At 37.1% G+C, this 18,720-nt stretch overlaps 1 protein-coding gene across 1 annotated transcript; it reads right to left on the bottom strand.

Annotated features, from left to right (window-relative positions):
- Positions 1-8,754: 8,754 nt before the first annotated feature.
- Positions 8,755-18,718, bottom strand: LOC105917769 (hemicentin-1; the record flags this gene model as incomplete). Its single annotated transcript, XM_036135222.1, has 10 exons — positions 8,755-10,419; positions 11,231-11,282; positions 11,370-11,481; positions 11,704-11,988; positions 12,073-12,348; positions 13,534-13,824; positions 15,835-16,080; positions 17,007-17,312; positions 17,806-18,126; positions 18,367-18,718. Coding segments are annotated over 10 exons (2,571 nt in total), but the record flags the coding sequence as incomplete, so codon positions are not given.
- Between the last annotated feature and the right edge of the window lie 2 nt (positions 18,719-18,720).

The raw sequence follows: 18,720 nt of genomic DNA, 5'->3' as shown, positions 1-18,720 counted from the left end.
GCAGAAACGGAGAGACAGAAAGTTCCACACTGAGACACAAAAAAAAATAGAAATAGAAGATGTGCATTTTTTTTTAACCCGGTCATACCATTAGCACATTTTACCAAGGGGGGCTGGAAAGGCTCACTTTTCTACCCCTTTCACCCATCTGCTAAATTAAGGCTGATCATAAAAACTGCTTGGTAAAAATAGTAAATAGTTTGTACTTGTATAGCACTTTATCAGTCCGACAACACCAAAGCACCTTACTTTACAATCAGTCGTTCACACCCTGACAGTGGTGAGCTATGTCTGTAGCCACAGTGTCCCTGGGTTCATACTGACAGAACCGAGGCTGCCATTTACCGCCGCCACTGGGCCCTCTAGACACTGCCAGCAGGCAATTTGGGTGAAGTGCCTTGCCCAAGGACATAACAACTGAGATGGTTGGAGTAGGGAATTAAATCGGCAACCCGCTAGTTACTCCCTAGCTCCTGCACTAAATGTATTTCATTGGCAAAATGTATTTAATTTCTATTATCTGCATTCTCTTCCATAATCTGTAACGCCCTAATAAAAGTTATACATTTGTCTTTGGAACCAGCAGTCATGATCAGTGTGATATTAACCCAGTTTGTTTTTATTCATGTTTAAGCATTTAATGCGCTTCTTTTCTTCATCTTGCAGACCTAGATCTGCCAAAGCTATGAGGACTTAAAGGAGCAGTAAGCAATATTTCACCACTAGGTGGCGCTTGAGCACTGTCTGTAGACCAAAACAAGATGTGTGACAAGCCACGCCTCTCTTCACCTTCACTCCAGCTGCCACCGTCCCCTCCTTTACCTTCTCACCCGTCGCCTCCTATGCGCATATTTGTAAACGTGATAAACAAAGCAAAACAGGATCACCTTTGGAGGAACATTTCTGCTGAAGAAGTAAGTAACTGATAACTTTTTAATGCTGTTAGCAAGAGAACATTTTGTTCTGCTGGGGGTGCTCTCCGTCATGTTGCTCCGACGTTGCGGGGCTCTGAAGGTATTTTAGGGCAGGTAGGGGCTAAGCCCTTATTGGCAGTCGTTCTCATGGACATACATGCATTTGCTGCTGGCCCGGTTATGTAAACAAGAGACTGGAGTACAACACAGAGCGATGCAGTGTGTGTCATGACACTGTCAACCTACAATATTACCTTTTATTTTTCACATCACAATTTTTTATTTCTTTCTATCCAAAATATTGATGTTTCACTTATTGCTCTTTTAAAAGAGTAGGAATTGTTGTGTAGGGGTAAGAGCAGACCATTAGGAAACAAAAGCATATTGCAATATACTATAATTTATATTTCAATACATTAGGAAATATGCTTTGAATATATGAGAAATGTTGGCATATATTTGAAAATATATGGATCAACAACTGATTGTTTTATATTGATTCTTATACTGTATCTTAAAATACAATGATGTTCAAGCAAAACTAGATGACATTATTGCATGTATGCTTACTGCAACTAAGAATTTTTATGAGTCAACTAAGCACCAAAATATATTTTGCATGACATTCATTCTATTTGAGATTATATGGACATATGACTTGACCAGCCCTGCGATAAACTGGCGACCTGTCTAGGGTGTACCCTGTTGTTCATTGAATGCTGGAGATAGGCACCAGCACCCTTCGTGACTCCAATAGGGATAGATGTGTAAGAAAATTCTATGGATGAATGACTGAACATTATGACTTAGATCATCATTAACAGTAGCAACAATATACACATAGTATAAAACAATGCATGTGTGTGTGTGTGTGTGTCTGTGTGTGTTTGTGTGTGTGTGTGTGTGTGTGTGTGTGTGTGTGTGTGTGTGTGTGTGTGTGTGTGTGTGTGTGTGTGTGTGTGTGTATATCCAGAACTCCTTAGCCCCGTAGCTAAGGGGTTTTTGAGGGCCCTCCTATATATTTCTGAAATTGAATTTCTGTTTGGGTGCACTTGAGTTTTTTTGCAGTCTATTTCTAGGTTAATCATTGCAGATTTGAGTGAACAACTTATTTTCTGTTTACTGACCCTGAGTTTTATGTTTCCTACCAGGTTCTTTATAAATTGGTTAGCAATAACCTTTTGACAATCTTCATTATCATTATTATTATAGAATATTACAGATGATTGAGCAATCAAAACAAAATAAGTGTGGTTCATCTGTGGGTGCAGTTTTAAGATACATGAAGGTTCATCTGTCCAAACAGGGATATATAAATATAAACAAGGGCATACCCAGTGATCATACGGTTCAAGAGGAGAAGGTGTGTTCAGGAGAGCAGCCTGAGGCTGCACAGTGGACCAGTGGGTAGCGCTGTTGCTTGGCAACAGCGCTACCCCTCCTTAGGTGTGAGTGTGTGCGAGAATGGTTGCACACACTCAATCGATGGACTGGCGACCAGTCCAGGGTGTACCCCACCTCTCACCCTTTGACACCTGTAGATAGGGACCAGCACCCCTCGCGACACCACAAGGGATAGATATGTTAGAAGATGGATGGATGAATTTGGGCCATAATAACTGTTGTTAATTCAGCCAGTAATTCTAGATTTAGACAGAAAGGGGTCTTCCAATTCAACAGTGGCAACAAAGTAAATATTTTCTTCTGATTCTCCATCCTGTAGAAAACTTGTGGGCAGAAAAGATATGTTGTCTAAAAACCTGAGTCATTCACACCAGTTATGCTAGGAGGAGTACTACGAAAATGTCTGTACATGTCTGAATATGAAAAAAAAAATCTGAAAAAGGACCATCCTTCTGGGATTTCACAAATGTAAATATTTTAGATAATCCTCAAAGAAATGTTATTTGTCTTATAGTTTATATTTATAGTCTATCAAAGGAGCTAAAACCCAAAGTTTGCTTAGTTCTTTACTAGCTGCAAAACTAACAAAGAAAAACTGTGCAAAAATTCAGATCAGAATAAAAAAAAATGACAGTGCTCATGGAGGAAAATATGTTTTCTGTCTTACATGGTTTCATTCTCATTATTTTCTTGTTGCTGTTTAATCTGATTTATTTTACTTACTTTGTTAATCTGTCTTTTGTTTATAGTTTATTTCTCGGTCAAGCATCCAACACAATGGGGTTGCAATGGTTACAACATTGTGCACATCTTACAATATTTTTTTGTGATAAGGCAACGTGAATTTGAGAAAACTATAAAACTACAACAAAGTATTAAGAAATACAATTGTTTTTGTCATTTAGTATAAGTACTGCACCTTGCATCAAACGCAAAAAAAAAACAAAAACACAGAAATGACCAGGGGTTATGAACGATAACATTTATGAATTTTATAATCTGACTCAGACTAACAATAAATTCATTATTTTTGACTGGACAGATCAAGGTACCCACACTGTGAAACTGAAAAATGTAAAGGATGAAAACAGGGCTTAAAATAGTGAGCAAAACTAACACACTGCCCCATGCTGAGAAGTTCGTGGTCTGTCACATGTTCCGATCGCGCTACTAATAATGGCTGTTTGCTCACTCTTATTTTTCAGTGAATATCAAATTGCACATTTCTGTAAATGAAGCCTTAAGATTACTGTACAAAAATTACTGCGGGGATGAATGCATCACTGAAGGAGTGATTAAGGATTATTTATGTAGCATCACAGTAATATCATTCCCAAAGGGTTTCATATCAGACTTCTTGGACTCTGATACAAACAAATACAAACCAACAAACAAAAACATGTAAATACTAAGTGTGTTGTGTCTGTGTGTCATGTTATCCGTGTGCATCTGTCTCAAAGGAAATTTCTCCATGGCAACACATGGGACAATACAGATTCTTGATTATTGATGCTACAAACAGTTGTGATCCTAAGGGGGTTGAGTATTTTAAAACAGACATTAGACTTTCTTAACAGTGAATAACATGGGCAACAGATGTTCAAAATAAATCATCACTGTGAACATTTTATTTTTCCTAAAATACTTTCTGACTGGTGGTTTCAGGTCAAGATCATCTAATGTTCCTTTTTTTTTAACAAGTGACAAATATCTTGTTGCAGCATCATAACTTTCAATTCTTTTGTTGGAAGACTTTGGAGATCAGGGCCTTCAGGAACAGCTCTTCGTGTCATGTATACAGCTGCTGCTAGTTTCTGTTCCTGCTGCTGGTTTCTGATGCCACTCTGGATTGTTCCAGCAAGTTCTCCTATTGTCATGCACCTGTGACTGCCCTGATTATTGTATCAGCTTCACCCGTAGGTGGCACTATTTAAGCTAGCTTTCACCTGTGCTCTAGTGCCAGACTCTCAAAAACCACCATGTGAGTTGACCAGCCAAGCTTTCCTAGCCTGCCTTACTGTGTGTGACTTTTGACTGTATTTTGGATTTCAGCTTGTTTACTTGTCCTTGTAATAGAACCAACCCCTGTAATAGAAACTTTAGCTCTTAGTTAAAACAAACAAGTGTTGTTTTTTTTATCAATTTCCTCTTCAGTTGATTCTGTGAAGTCTGAAGGGTTTTGTCTTTCCAAGTTCTTCCTTTTTTTTTCAACATTAAGCTTCCAGGAAGTTTATATATTAGAAACTCCTCTGGGCAACAGTGCTTCTTTCATGAGACTGATTGGAGTTATAATTCGAAATGTGACAATAAGGCTGCACGTCATTTAATAATAACAAATATAAAACACCTTAAATAACTTTTTCAATTGGTTTCCACTAACAATGTAATTTACTGACATTTTAATTCCCCATTTTTGCAAAGTTGTTTAAATGTGCTTCCTTAACTGTGCAGGTTTACGGTCAATAAAAAGCAAAAAACACTTTGCCATGTTTGACATCCTTCATCTCCACACAGCACAATGATCTATCAAGTCCTGTTTTATACCAACATTTTTCTAATATTCAGTATCTCATTGTTTTGATTTTATAGAATTAAAAGTTCAAAGAACCTGAGGGAACTTTTTAAAAAGAACTGACCATATTTGTCTAAAACCATATCCATTTTGCAGCTGATTTGTATGCCTCCATCTTTAATAGCAACTCCTTCCTGTTTGTGAACAAAGGTGCCTTCACAGCACAACAAGCAGTTGATTGTCACCATTTTAATAAATATTGCCAAGCCCTGAAGTTTGCTTAAAACACAACAGTCATCTGCTTCTTCTGGGATGGCGATGACTCAGTCTACAGACGTGAAGTTAATCAGATGGCTTTGTGGTGTGGCCAGAAGAACCTGGAGCTTAATATGCTCAATCTGTGGAGATAATCATGGACTACTGGGGGAGCTCCCTGACACATTTGCATCAACATACTCAACAGTTCTGTGTCTCCTGTGGAAACCTTTAGGATTCTGGGATCCACAATGTCCCACAACCCAAAGTGGGAGCCCAACACCATCATCAACCATAGCCTGTGGGACTGCAATTTACCTCTTTGACTTGAATGTTTTATTCAATGCTAAGGACTGTTTGCATGCTTTATGCTTCTCAGGAAGTGCTGTTGGTGCATTCAAAAAATAATGTGAAAACATTGTCTTATTGTGTTTGCATGTTATACATAATCTGTGTGCATTCTGAGTTGGCGTCTGACCCAAAATTGTATTATAGTGAGACATAATGACAATAGATTCTTAAAGGTATACTATGCAACCGGGGTTGATTTTCCAGCGAGGCTCCCCCCAGAGGGCGAAAGTAAAAGTGCACTGTCGTAAAGATGCTCAGCTGTTCTGGGTTCTCCGTCAAGCCAGGCGCGGTTGTTTTGAGCTTAGCAGACAGGCGAACGCAACGAAAAGTGGAAAAAACGGCAGTACAAACAATGACTAACACAGTGAAGGTATGAACATCAAGCTTCCCGCAGCGCTATCTTGGCCGCCTCGCAAAGCCACGGCCGCCGCGGCATCTCGCCAACATAAAAAAAAAAAATATATATATATATATATATATATATATATATATATATATATATATATATAATAATAAAACTCGATATGCTTGCATGTTTATTTGACGTTAACACGCGGTTCTTTGTTGTTGCTTTCGCGCGTGCATATAGTGAATGGCAGGGCAAAAACACATGGAGTTCTCGCTGTAAAGCGAGACTTCTGTGTGTGCGGGCCGTGAGCTCTTGCAATTGCAAGTGCGGTATTTCCCCCACAGACCCCCAGGGCGGCCGAGGAAACCTTTGTTCGACCTGAAATGACTCATTTAATCATCCAAAAGGGTATGGAACACATTAATTAACTGAAAAATGTTGCATAGTATGCCTTTAATTTTCTTAAAGCAGGCCCAGTAGAGGATGTACGTCCTGTGCCAGCTCATGAGCTCAACCTCCCTAATGAGCTGCTGATCCACTTCTACAGAGCCATCATCCAGTCTGTCCACTGCTCATCCATCACTGGTTTGGATCTGCCACTAAAAAGGACAAGGTAAGACTGCAACAGACAGTCAGGACTGCAGAAGAGATCATAGTTGTCAATCTACCCTCTATTCAGCACTTTTACATTTCCAGAATCAGGAAATGGGCAATAAACATCACTGCAGACCCATCTCGCCCCGCTCAAAACATGTTCTAACTTCTTCCCTCTGGTAGGAGCTACAGAGCACTGCATGCCAAAACTTGTGCAAGATGCTTTGGATTACGCTCTACGATATTGGCACATGTTGCCACTGGGATTTTTGGCCATTCCTCTAAGACAAACTGCTCCTACTCCATCACGTTGGATGGCATTTGCTTGTGAACAGCCATCTTCAACTCTAACCAAAGATTCTCAATTAGATTGCACTCTGGATTTTGACTAGGCCATTCCAACACATTTAAATGTTTCCCTGTAAACCATTCGAGTGTAGCTTTAAGAGCGTGCTTCGGGTTATTGTCCTGCAGGAAGGTGAACCTTCGTCCCAGTTTCAAATCACAGGTGGAGTGCTACGTTTTACTCCAGAATATCCCTGTGTTTAGCACCATCCATCTTCCCATTGACTCAGACCAGTTTCCCAATACCTGCTGCTGATAAACACCCCCATAGCATGAAGCAGCCACCACCATGTTTCACTCTCAGGATGGTGTTCTTGGGGTGATAGGATGTGGTGGATTTGTGACGGACAGCATTTTCCTTAGTGGTAAAAAAGTTTAATTTTAGTCTTATCTAACAAGAGCACATTCCTCAATACATTTGGGGAGTTGCCCACATGCTTTTTAGCAAACTCAGCACATGCCTTCTTATTTTTAAAGGAGCTATAAGTAACATATTTACTGTAAAATCAACCTAAATCATTCTCATTTGTCAACTGCGATGGAAGTAACATTCCCTATAAACAATCTGTCCTCTCCATCAATCATGTCTTAGTCAAGTTTTTCCCCTTTCAAACCTAGAGGTATTGTCCGGAATTACTTTGGTTCAGGGTGCAGCCCGTGTTTACTTCCTGGTTTCCGAGCCAATCACATGAGATTTCATAGGGTTCTCTAAACAAAGCGCAGCATTTGGTATTTTATTTTGGCAAAAAGAGCTGTAGCCCACAAACATGGAAGCCAGTAATAGAAGCGAACCAGATATAGAACAGAATACAACATCATATACCTATCCTGTGGAAGTGAAAATTCAGCGCAACAACATACCGTAGAGTAAATGGCAGGTGTCTGTGAAAGTCATTGTGTATGTGTATATGTGTCATTGTGTATGTGTATATCTAAATTTTACCACAAGGTGTCATTATTACTTTTTGTTCCTTAATTACTTCCATAAAGCCCAACTCTATAAAGGTCACAGTTTCATTACTCTGTGCTCTCTGATTAATGCCCTCTAAGCCTGGGCTGCAACTAATGGCTGCAGATCTTGAACTTGCTATACACATTTGTATCTTGTTTTCAGTACCTGATGGGCTTAAATAATCTGTTTTCACACATTTACAAAATCTTACATGTTCCAAAACTATACAGTATAGAGACCTTTTTTTTTTCCAAAGTTAAGGTCAAAATATATTCAGAAATGCTCATTTTATGTTTACTTTTAAAACATTGGAGACACCTCTAATTAACAAACCCTTTTGATTGAGATTGAATCTGTAGAGTACTTTTTGGTAAATATTAGATGAATATTGTTAAAAAAAATAAGGTTCCTGGACAAAGTCTCTATGATCTGTTCCTTGTTTTTGTTTTTTTGTTTTTTTTTCATCCTGTCGCAGTCATATATGTAAGACAATCAGGCATATAAATGCCTGACTTCAATTTAGGATTTTAAATATGGACATGTTAGTTGCTTCCTTTCTTTATAAACTTCTAATTAAAAGTGTTTATATTTATCAGAAAAGAAGGCTTCTGTATCCCAGCATCTTGCCGTTTTGGGTGATCTAAGGACGATAAAATAGAATAGAATATTAAGTACTGCAATTGACAAGTGTGCTCAGCAGGTGGCAGCAGAGATACGTATTATAATAAACGATTCTGACCATATGAAATAGCGTCTGAAATAATACAAAAAATGCTACAATACAATAATTGACAATTTAAAAAAAATTTGAAAAAAGTTGCTGGCCCTTAAGGAGAATGCATTGCCCTCCAGGCTGTGAGGCAAAGTTAGTCTAAAAAAATTAGGAAATATTTTCTAAATGTATTGGTACTAACAAGTAGATTTATTATGCACTTAATATACAGACAGTAAAATATAAAAAATATTTTCAGCCATCTTTGAACCTCGCCACTTTAATTGTATAAGTTTTTAATCATGGTTTTGACTTGGATAACAACAGCACTAAGCACAAAGTAAATTAAAAAATAGCATAGTAAACAGTTTTGTGAAATGACATTGTGATAGTACACCCAGAATAAATATTTACCAAAAAATAAATATAAATTGTGAATAGGTGAATGATTGTAGTATAAAGCGCTTGGGACTAGATAAAGAGCTACACAAGAATAAGTCATTTACCATTTTACCAATAACTGAATCTAAAAGAATTGTTCTGGAAGTTGCATCAGATGCTATTTGAATATCTCTGCAAGAATTCTTCAAATCATAGACCCCTATGTGTCATTTATTTGTTTTCTATTTCTCTAAACTGTAAGAGGACAGCTAACAAGCGTCAATGCATGTAAAACTATCTAAATATGCATCTAGGACATGTATTACTTAACTTCATATTACCAATTGGTGATAAAAAGCCCTGCTTAAAGCTTAAATATGGCAATTTGCACAAGTATTAAATGTAGTCTGTACAAATAAATTACACATCTGCTTGCTTAAAATCAAATGAAAATAAAAATGATTTCATCATGTTAAATTTATCTATCAACTTAAAAAAAAAGAGAATTCAATTAGGGTGTTATCAGAGTTCTGGCACCTTGCAGTGCTCACCCATGTGTCAAGTGATAAAGATTTTACAATAGGCCTCCCTTGAGCAACACATTCATATCTTCTAGGTTTTCTTTAATATTGGTATGTTAAGCATCTGTTAAATTGATCCGTAAAATTTGAATAAAAACATCTATGTAGAGATATTATTTGCAATAATATTCAGCACACTTGAATGAGTAGATCTGTCTTTGCCACTAGATTCAAAATGAGAAACATTCTTTTTTTCGTTGTAACAGTCATGGTAAACAGTGTATTGACATTATACATACAGCTTTTAAAGTTGTAATATTTTTAAAACATAAATTAAGTATATAAGTAAAGTATCTGAAGAAGATTAAATCCATATGAACAAAATTAGGGGAGACTGATCATCCTTATGACAGCTGCACATTGCATCATTCAAGTTTTCTCAGAAATAAACTCATATCGGTATTTGACATCACACTAGAGTTGAGTGTGATCTCTTTGCAAGTCAGAAAACCTCTGTGATTTTCCTTTTGATGTGGCAATATTTTGTAATTTTTTCTCAGTTTTTTTAATTCAAACACTAAACCAACATATGCACAGATGCGTAGATGTTGCATACCATGAACTGTGCAACTGGTTTCATAAAATACAAACCATCATAAGTCCTAATTAATATTCCATGCAATACTTCTAGGATATCTTAAATAAATGCCATCCACATTGGATCCTTAGCCTTTGGAAGCACAGGGAATTTTAGAATCAGAACTTCAACTTTAGGGGGTGTTTATCCGTTTCTCACACTTTAACTTCTATCGACTAAATCCTCCACACTGGAGTACACAGCTTCTTCAGCCTCTTCTTTTGCTTCTTGGACAGAGTTTTTCATTTGACTGTTCTCCTCAATCATGATCTCCCCTGGATCGCCATCCTTTTCCTTGATGATCTTGATAGCTGCATATTCTGTCTCTGTTTTTTCTGAACTCTTTGCCGGTTTTCTGGGAATCCGGTCCAGCAGGGAAAAGTCAATGCTGGCATATATCAATTCCTTTGGACCACTGCTAGCTTCAGTAGCCACAGCCAAAGCTTGTGCCCTATGGGGCTGACCACCGTGTGCAGCTTGACCATTAGATATCTGTCAAATATAAAGAATAATACATAAGTAAAGTTACACTCTATCTCTGCACCGCTATCAAATGCTCTTTCCGTGGGATTCAGGATTTTTTTTCTTTTCTGATTTTCTGTTATTCATTATCACAGCACTAACAAGGGCCATGTCTTACTTTGCCATCACTTACAATTCATTAGCAGCTTAAAAAACAAATGTTGAGAAATTCTGATTAATGCAGATGATGATGCTGCAACTCCCTCAGACACATTCTCAGCCTGGGTCTGAGACACATTCATGCTGTCACTATGTCATTAGTTTAACAAGCTAAGGGCAATATGGAGGGCGACTGTTACACGTCTGAGCTACTGACTGAGGAGGTCACAGAGCTGAGTCAGTTAGTTAGTAGGAAGTAGATATGAATTTCTGCTGGTTCCTCTAACATACAGCTCTCCTTCATGACCAGCAAAGCGGCATTGCTCTCTGTATCTGCGGCCTGACGGCCTGAAGTAAGGGTCAACTGCAGGATATGGCCACAGAGAACAAGAAGTTAAATTGCGAAAGACCAGGTGGCTCAGTGAGGCTTGTATTGCAAGGTCATAAAATTTTGTTTAGAAAACTTTTTTTTTTTTTTTTGCTGTTTCTTATAGTACGAGAAACTGCCCATAAAAGTGGATTTTGCTGGTTCATAACTGCAAAGCTAAAAATGCTTCTTTCATCATATGCTATTTATGTCCCTGGACCACTAGCATCCAGTTATTGCATTATATTAAGTTTTATTTAGACATTTTTAACAGAAAAAAGCGGAAAAATCACTGAGATCAATTAGTCATCATACCAGAGGCGAGATCATCTCCAGAGATTCACCCACAGAGTTCTTCCGTTTTCTTCTGAGGAGAAACATTGTCTTTACGGTAACAGTTTGAATATACATTTATAGATGAAACTGCAAATGACCCTTCAAATGAATGATGTACCTGTAGCATGCCACGAACAGACAGCTGATGATAGCTGAAAGGAGGAGCCCAATAAAAAAGGCAATGACAGCGTCCAGTGGGAAACCTTTCAGTAAATTAGTTGAAAGCTTATCTACAGAAGTGGGAACAAGAATAAAAAATGATAAAACTGTTTGATTCTCATTATGGAGCAAAAAAGGAAAGCTTTGCATAAGTGTCGCCAACCATTTATTTATAACTGCATAAATGCAAAATCATGGTCATTTGTCCGGACTGGGTCCAGTAAGAGATGAGTAATAAACACCTCAAAGCGGAAGTTCAAAGTAGCAGAAGTGTTTACGCTGCAAAACCGTACCTTCTTCATTTGGCTTCTCTGGCTGGACTGTGAGTTTTTCCTTTGCTTCCCCATTTTGGTTGCTGCTAGAACATTCAACACTGATGTTGCCATGGGTTTCAATGGTGACAGTGACAGTACTGTTAACAGTGTGGTTTGACACCATGTTAGTGACAGAGTACTCAGTATGATCCTCCAGCAACGGCCATTTAATGGTGGGTAAAGGAAACCCCTCACTGATGCACACACAGGTCAAAACGTCTGACCGAAGCAGACACCCAGAACCTTTCAGTATCTTTGCAAACCCTGTAAAATGGCAATAATCATGATTTTAGGTTAAGCCATGAGTGGCTTGATTGAGGATTTCATAACACATGAATGTTAACTTACAAGTCACTTCTATGTCAACATATTCAGCCACAGTTTTGTTCATGTATGTTGCTGTACAGATGTATCGCGCAGAATCTTCCACCGTCATGTTAAGGATGATAAGATTAGCAGATCCAGTGTTGTTGGAGAGAAAAGTTCTGTTGTTTGCATTTAGGTTTGGTGAATGTTTAGTCCACACGATGAGTGATGGAGGAAAGCTGTCAGCACTGCAGGTCAGGTTCAGAACGTCTCCCTCCTTTACAGTTGGGTTTCCATCGATCTGAGGCCTCCTTTGATCTGTTGATGACATTATATTGTTTTACTTTGTTGTTTAATGAGATAGTGTTTTTATTCATCCAAAACAGTTGTCTTAATGTTAACAATGCTAAACATTCAAATACAACACAGCAGTACAATACCGAACTCCAAACACAACAAACACAATATGATAAAAAATAAAAATAAAAAAGCTGCTGAGCTTCCAAACATTAATTTAATTTAATTTTCCTTTGGTTTGCACACTAACTCACAATGCAATCTGAACTGTAGAAATAAAGAACTGATTAACTTATTTTGAAACTTGAATGTAACTGTTTTAGGTCTTCCGTCGTTAAAAGTATGAGGAACCTAAAGCATTTTTTTTTTTTTTTTTTTTTTTTTACTGATTCTAACACAACATGCAAGTTCCCTCCTTGAAAAAGTCTTTTGTGGCTAAGTGGATAGATAAAAAGAAGAGGAAGTTTTGCAAACTGTCTGCATGTTTCTGTCTCAAGGGTTTGGCAAGCTTATATCTATAAATATATAAATGCTATGGTACTGGGTAGGTGTTATTACGGTTAGAAATGCTAGAATATTGACATCATTCAGGATCATGGTTTCCTTAATGGCTGCTGATTATTTCCTCCCTTCACTGTATCACATCTGAAGTTTAGGTCATTTTAGGACAGAAAATGCTGCTGCCTACCGTGGGTCATTTTGGACTGACCATGCATTAGTTTATGCTCCCCAGGAGGATGCTTTTTACCCACTTTGACAACATTTAAAGTGATTTTGCTGTATTCTACTTGTAGTCTGTTTATAAAGAAATGTGATAATGTGGCATAATGATTTCTGTTGGACCTGGAATTCTGATCAATCATATTTCATGGGAGTTAACGGATCAAACAGCCAAACAGGAATCAGAACCAATATAAGTGAGGATATTTTCAGATGATAGTGTCAAATTAAATGTATTTAAACATGAAATTAGAGCCTTTTCTATAATGTTCTCCATAATTTCAGAAAATATTGAGCTACAGAAAATTACTCATTTGCTGTAATTTAATTACAAGGGTATAAAGTGGTTTGTTTAAAGTTTGATATATTAGTAGGAGGGGACGAAATAGCATTATGTGGATAGAACTTTATGATTTGGTGAATGGTTAAATTACCTAGACTGCTTCCAAATACAAATATGCAAATTAGTAATTAAAATGTACTTACATGTTACTGTGACATTGATTGTTTCGTTTAGAGTTTTGTCCAGGTGTTTTGCTGTGCAGATATAAAGACCTGCATCTTCTGCTGTTACGTTAATGATGGGAAAAGTGACAATCCCACTTTCTTCACTGCTGTTTTGCAATTTACTTGAAATATTGCTCTGCAGGTTAGTTTTTCCTTTGAATTTAGTCAAGTTGATAACTGAGGAAGGGAAGCTGTCAACACCGCATGTCAAATTTAGAGCCTCTCCTTCATTAACTAGTGTGTTGCCAGAGATCCTAGGTGTTCTTATATCTGTGGAAACAAGCCAAATTTAAGCCAAAAATATTTTTCTGATTATTATTAAACCTTTGTATAGCCAGATAAAAGACGTATTGAGATCAAGACTTCTTACAAAAGTGGGACCAAGAATGCCTGCAGCACATGTGATACTGGACAATACACATAGATAACGATAGCAAAAACAAAGTGCATGAGTTATTGTTGTAGTAACAACAATATAAAGAAACTTGAGCAGTAACAATTCAAAATTTAAAATGGGTACAATTCAAATTATTATAATTTTTTATGGCTGTTATTACAAGCTTTCGAGCTCTGTGGGAGCAACATGACTTGTTTCTGTAACAGAAACCAAGCTTCACTCTGTTTGGACATTTAATTATCAAAGAGGTAAGACACTGTTCCAATAATAAGACAAAATCAATCTAGTCTTTGTGAGGTTTATCCGAAGGCAAACGTCACTGAAACAATCTAAGTGAATGTGCAATGAACAAAGACATAATTGCTTTATAGTGCTACACAGTACAGCCAGCTCTTTGATGGAAAACAGAATTAAGAATCATAACAGCAGAGACCATCCTGTTACTCCCATCCCATACCCCTCTGTAAGCTAAGTCAAACGAACAATTCCATATATTGGCAAAGGAAGTTAATTAGTGAGAAAAGGAGTGCTGCTACACAAATGACCCTTTGACTTACAAAATGCAGCTGTTGTTACAAAATGTACCTTTAATTGACTTGTGCTTTTCTCACTAAATGCGGAAAACAATGTTATGAAAACAGAAAATGGGTTGGAGATCAAATGTTTAAGATAAACTTCAAAAGAAAGCTCTGCATCAATAGCTAATCCCTTTTTGTAACTACTGACTAGCTCAAGACTTTGACCTTGGACAGTTCTGATTTAGGGGACGTTCAACGCGGGATCAGATTAATTCCGGTTAACATAGAAAAACCTGTTAGTTGGGTTGAAAACAAGCAATTATGCTATGTCTACCAGAGAAAATCTATTTAAAATAAAAATAGCAGAAGACTTTTGAAAAATTTGTGCAGAACAATAATGCAGATTGTGAACAAGAAGGGTCCTAAGACTGAGCCTTGAGGTACACCTTTTGTGATCCCATGCAACATAAAACTAACTCCAGCCATCTGAACGCTGTGCATGCTACTAGTCAAGTTCTCCGCAAGCCACAAAGCTGCTTGGTTGGAGATGCCATTTTAGAAAGGCATTTCAAGCAAGGGACTGTGATCCACAGTCTGAAATGTCTTGGAGAGATCAATAAACAGAGCAACACAAATTGTTTTTGAATCCAGCGCCTGAAACACATTGTTCAAAACTTTTTAGGGTGGCAGAAGGAGGGATGTGCTGCTTTCTAAAAAAATACTGAAAAATTGGTCTGGGATCAACTGAAGAAATCTTCAGAATCATAATTTACATAATTTTGAGAAAGACCTGTAATTATTTGCAATTCATGGTTTGCCTTCTTTTATCAGGAGATTAAAGAAGGCAAACCATGAAGGAGATTGCAGATTCCCAAACTTCAGGAAGTTTGTTTGTGCTGAGGCTCAGATTAAAAATACAAGAGCCTCAGCAATTAAGTTACCAGGGAGCTTTAGATAAAGTGGATCCACTAGAGGTATTTAAAACTGTTTTTAAAGCACTGTTAAAAGAATCAAAGTAGTGCACTGCTGTAATGAAATGTTAAGTAAACCAATTTAACATGGCACATTTATCAGTCATTCTACATAGTCCTTGACCAAAATATTGGTCTGTTCAATAGAGGCCATATAGCATCAGAAGCAGATCTCACAAGATTTCCAAAATTTCTTGAGATAATTTAGATGTTTGATGGTTTTAGAAAAATACATTTCAGATTTGGTCTCAAATTTTAATTTATGACAGACAATAAACTCAGTGGAACTAAGAACAATTGTATAATATTGTGGGCCTAAAAATAACATAAGCTAACTGAGATCAATTCGGCTTGTTGTACATGTTGGAAATTGTCTTTATGTAAACATACTTACATGTCACTCTGACATTGATTTCTTCTTCCAGGGTGCTGTTCAGATATGTTGCTGTACAAATGTAACGGCCTGCATCTTCTACTGTTACATTAATGATGGGGAAAGAGACATTCTTTGGAAGGGTTCCGTTTTTATATTTAGTCCAATTAATGACTGATGGAGGGAAGCTGTCCACACTGCAGGTCAGATTCAGAACATCTCCTTCCTTTACAGTCGTATTTCCAAAAATCTGAGGCTTCCTTTTATCTGTGGATGACAAAATATTGTTTTAGTGACTAAAGTTGAAAGCTGAAAATATTGTTTTAATTTATATTTATAAAACAAAATTTAAATTCATGCATTATGTTTATTCCAAATCCCAAATATCTATTTGATAAATTACAGAAAATCCCAATAAAATACATTCACACTAAAGTGTGGATTATCTCAACCTCAGGTCACTTTAATATTGGAAAGGTGAAAGTTAGAAATTGACAAAGCATAATTTTAAACTAAAACAAAAAGGGACTTTCAATGTTGATCTGCAGCACCAGAAACAGATCTAGTGAATGCTTTAACAAAACAGGAAATCATAGCATAGCAACTTGAAAAACTTTTCCAGGAACCAGGGTATATTTATGTGGCCATTCTTTACCTCTCCTTGCATGCACCGCCTCAGTCTAAAAATCACCAGGCAAATAATGTACCATAGTTCAATGGTACTTTTGATATTAGCCTGAAATTTTCAAGGTTGAATTATAGGAATTCTGAATTTTTGTCTTCAAAATTTAAACTCATTTATGGTTCATACTTTCTAAAAACTGACTATTAACAGAAATCTTTAGTTCAACAGTTTACATCATGAACTTCTGAGTTCAGCAGCCTGATGAGGCAGAAGCTGTGACGGGGATCGGTAGTGATGTTCCTAGGTTTTACTTTTTTTTTTCAGAAACCAAATGAAGCCAACACGCCCTTCAGGATTGAGGGTAATTTAGAGATTGTCAAGAGGCTTCAGTTCTGTAGGATAAAGGTTTAGACAAAACTATGCTTTAAAACAGATATTTGGTGCTGCAAAAAGTTCTAATAAGGCTGAAGAAATAAAACCTAATGATTAAAATGTTAATTTCTGGTCAAATACTAACTTAGAAACCCAAATAAAAACTTCTGTATTTTGTTTTTGAACATTTACTTACAATTCACTTTAATGTGGACTTCTTCTGTCATATTGCCATTCTGGTTTGTTGCTGTACAAATATAAGGTCCTGCTTCTTCTGCTGTTATATTAGTGATGGAATAAGAGACATTTCCACTCTTTTCCTGCAGGTAGGTTACTCTGCTGTTATCTGCTTTTCTTAAAATATTATTGGTCCGATCAGTTTCTGTTCTAGAATTAGTCCACTTGATAACTGATGGAGGGAAGCTGTCAACACTGCAGGCCAGATTCACATCATCTCCCTCCATCACTGTTGTTCTGCCGTATATCTGAAGTTTTTTTGTGTCTGTGGAGCACAGTTTGAACAAAGGGTTTAAGTATGTTTTAATTTACTAAGAAAGCTTATGAGGCTGGTATATATTGATATCAAACTTAGATGACAGAATTTTCCTTAGAAGCGTATCACAAAATAACCATACAGATGTGTTACAGTTGCATTCAATATTTTCTGTCAGAGTGCTGTTCAGGTGTTCTGCTGGCCAGATTTAAAGTCCAGCATCTTCTACTATCACAGCAGTTTAATAGAAAACAAGCAAATTATTATCCTGATTCTCGACTAAATGGATTTGTTTTTCACAGAGCTGTGGAGCTGTGTGGAACGAAATCCATATGACTAGAGTCAGGTTAGCAAATACTAATCTTATACTGCTGATGATATAAAAATTATTAATCATATCAAATTTAAGCTTAATTACAGCTTAAAAATAGTGGTTTCTGAGCAAAACTTGCAAAGTGTTTAAAAGAAATCAGTGAGAGTTCTAAGATAATAATATACCTACATGTCACGTTCAGAGTTGCAGTCTTCTCTGTGGTTTTGTCCCCTGTGAAGCTGACCTTACAGGTTATTTTGCTGTTGTGATGTTCAGCTGAAATGTTAAAGGTCAGATTTGAGCTGTGTCTCTGTGTCAGAGTAGTCAGATTCTCAGTTTTTAAGGAAGTGGTGTTTCCTGTGATGTGAGAGTCCTTCTCTCCTTTTCTTCTCCACATCCAGGTGATTTTAGGAGGAGACCCAGAGCAGAGACCAGGAGCAGTGCAGGTCAGAGTGGCCTGCTGTCCCTCAGTCAGTGGAGGAATCGTCACTTTGGGCTTCTGGTTCAGATCTGATGGAAATATATTTTATCAGTTGAATCCTCAGGAAAATGTCTATTATAGTTTTAATCTTAACAAGAGAGACGTTCATTAATAATAGATTTTTTCTTTATATATAAAGTCAAAATTAAAGTCTAATTTTAGACTATTGTACAATCTGCTCTCAGAGGTCAACAAAAGTGGAAAGAACAATATTTTGCTTTTGTCATGTCTAGAAATCTAATGTACATTTTTACTGTAGTATTTCCTACCTGTTAGGCAGAGAAATGTTTTTGTAGTGTATGTCCATGCATTTCCTGTTCCTTCTCCCTCCACTCTGAGCTGATAATATCCAGAATCAGAGGGTCTGAGATCATTGATCATGATGCTGCAGTTCTTCTGGGTCACATCTGGTTCCAGCAGAGACACTCGCCCTTTGAACCCAGACTGAACGTTTTCAATATTCTTGTCAGAGTGAAATACTTTGTCAAAATCTCCACATCTGTCCATTAGTTGGTCACATTTATACCAGATAATAACTTTGGCTTCAAAGCCAGACTTGAAAGAGCATGGTATCACAGCACAGAGTCCAGCTTCTGCTGTTATATTTTCATTCAGAGTAACAC

This window comes from Fundulus heteroclitus, chromosome 3 (genome assembly GCF_011125445.2).
Source record: "Fundulus heteroclitus isolate FHET01 chromosome 3, MU-UCD_Fhet_4.1, whole genome shotgun sequence".
In the NCBI taxonomy this organism is placed as follows: domain Eukaryota; kingdom Metazoa; phylum Chordata; class Actinopteri; order Cyprinodontiformes; family Fundulidae; genus Fundulus; species Fundulus heteroclitus.
Note: the sequence above shows the minus strand (reverse complement) of the source record. Positions and strands in the feature narration are given on the sequence as shown.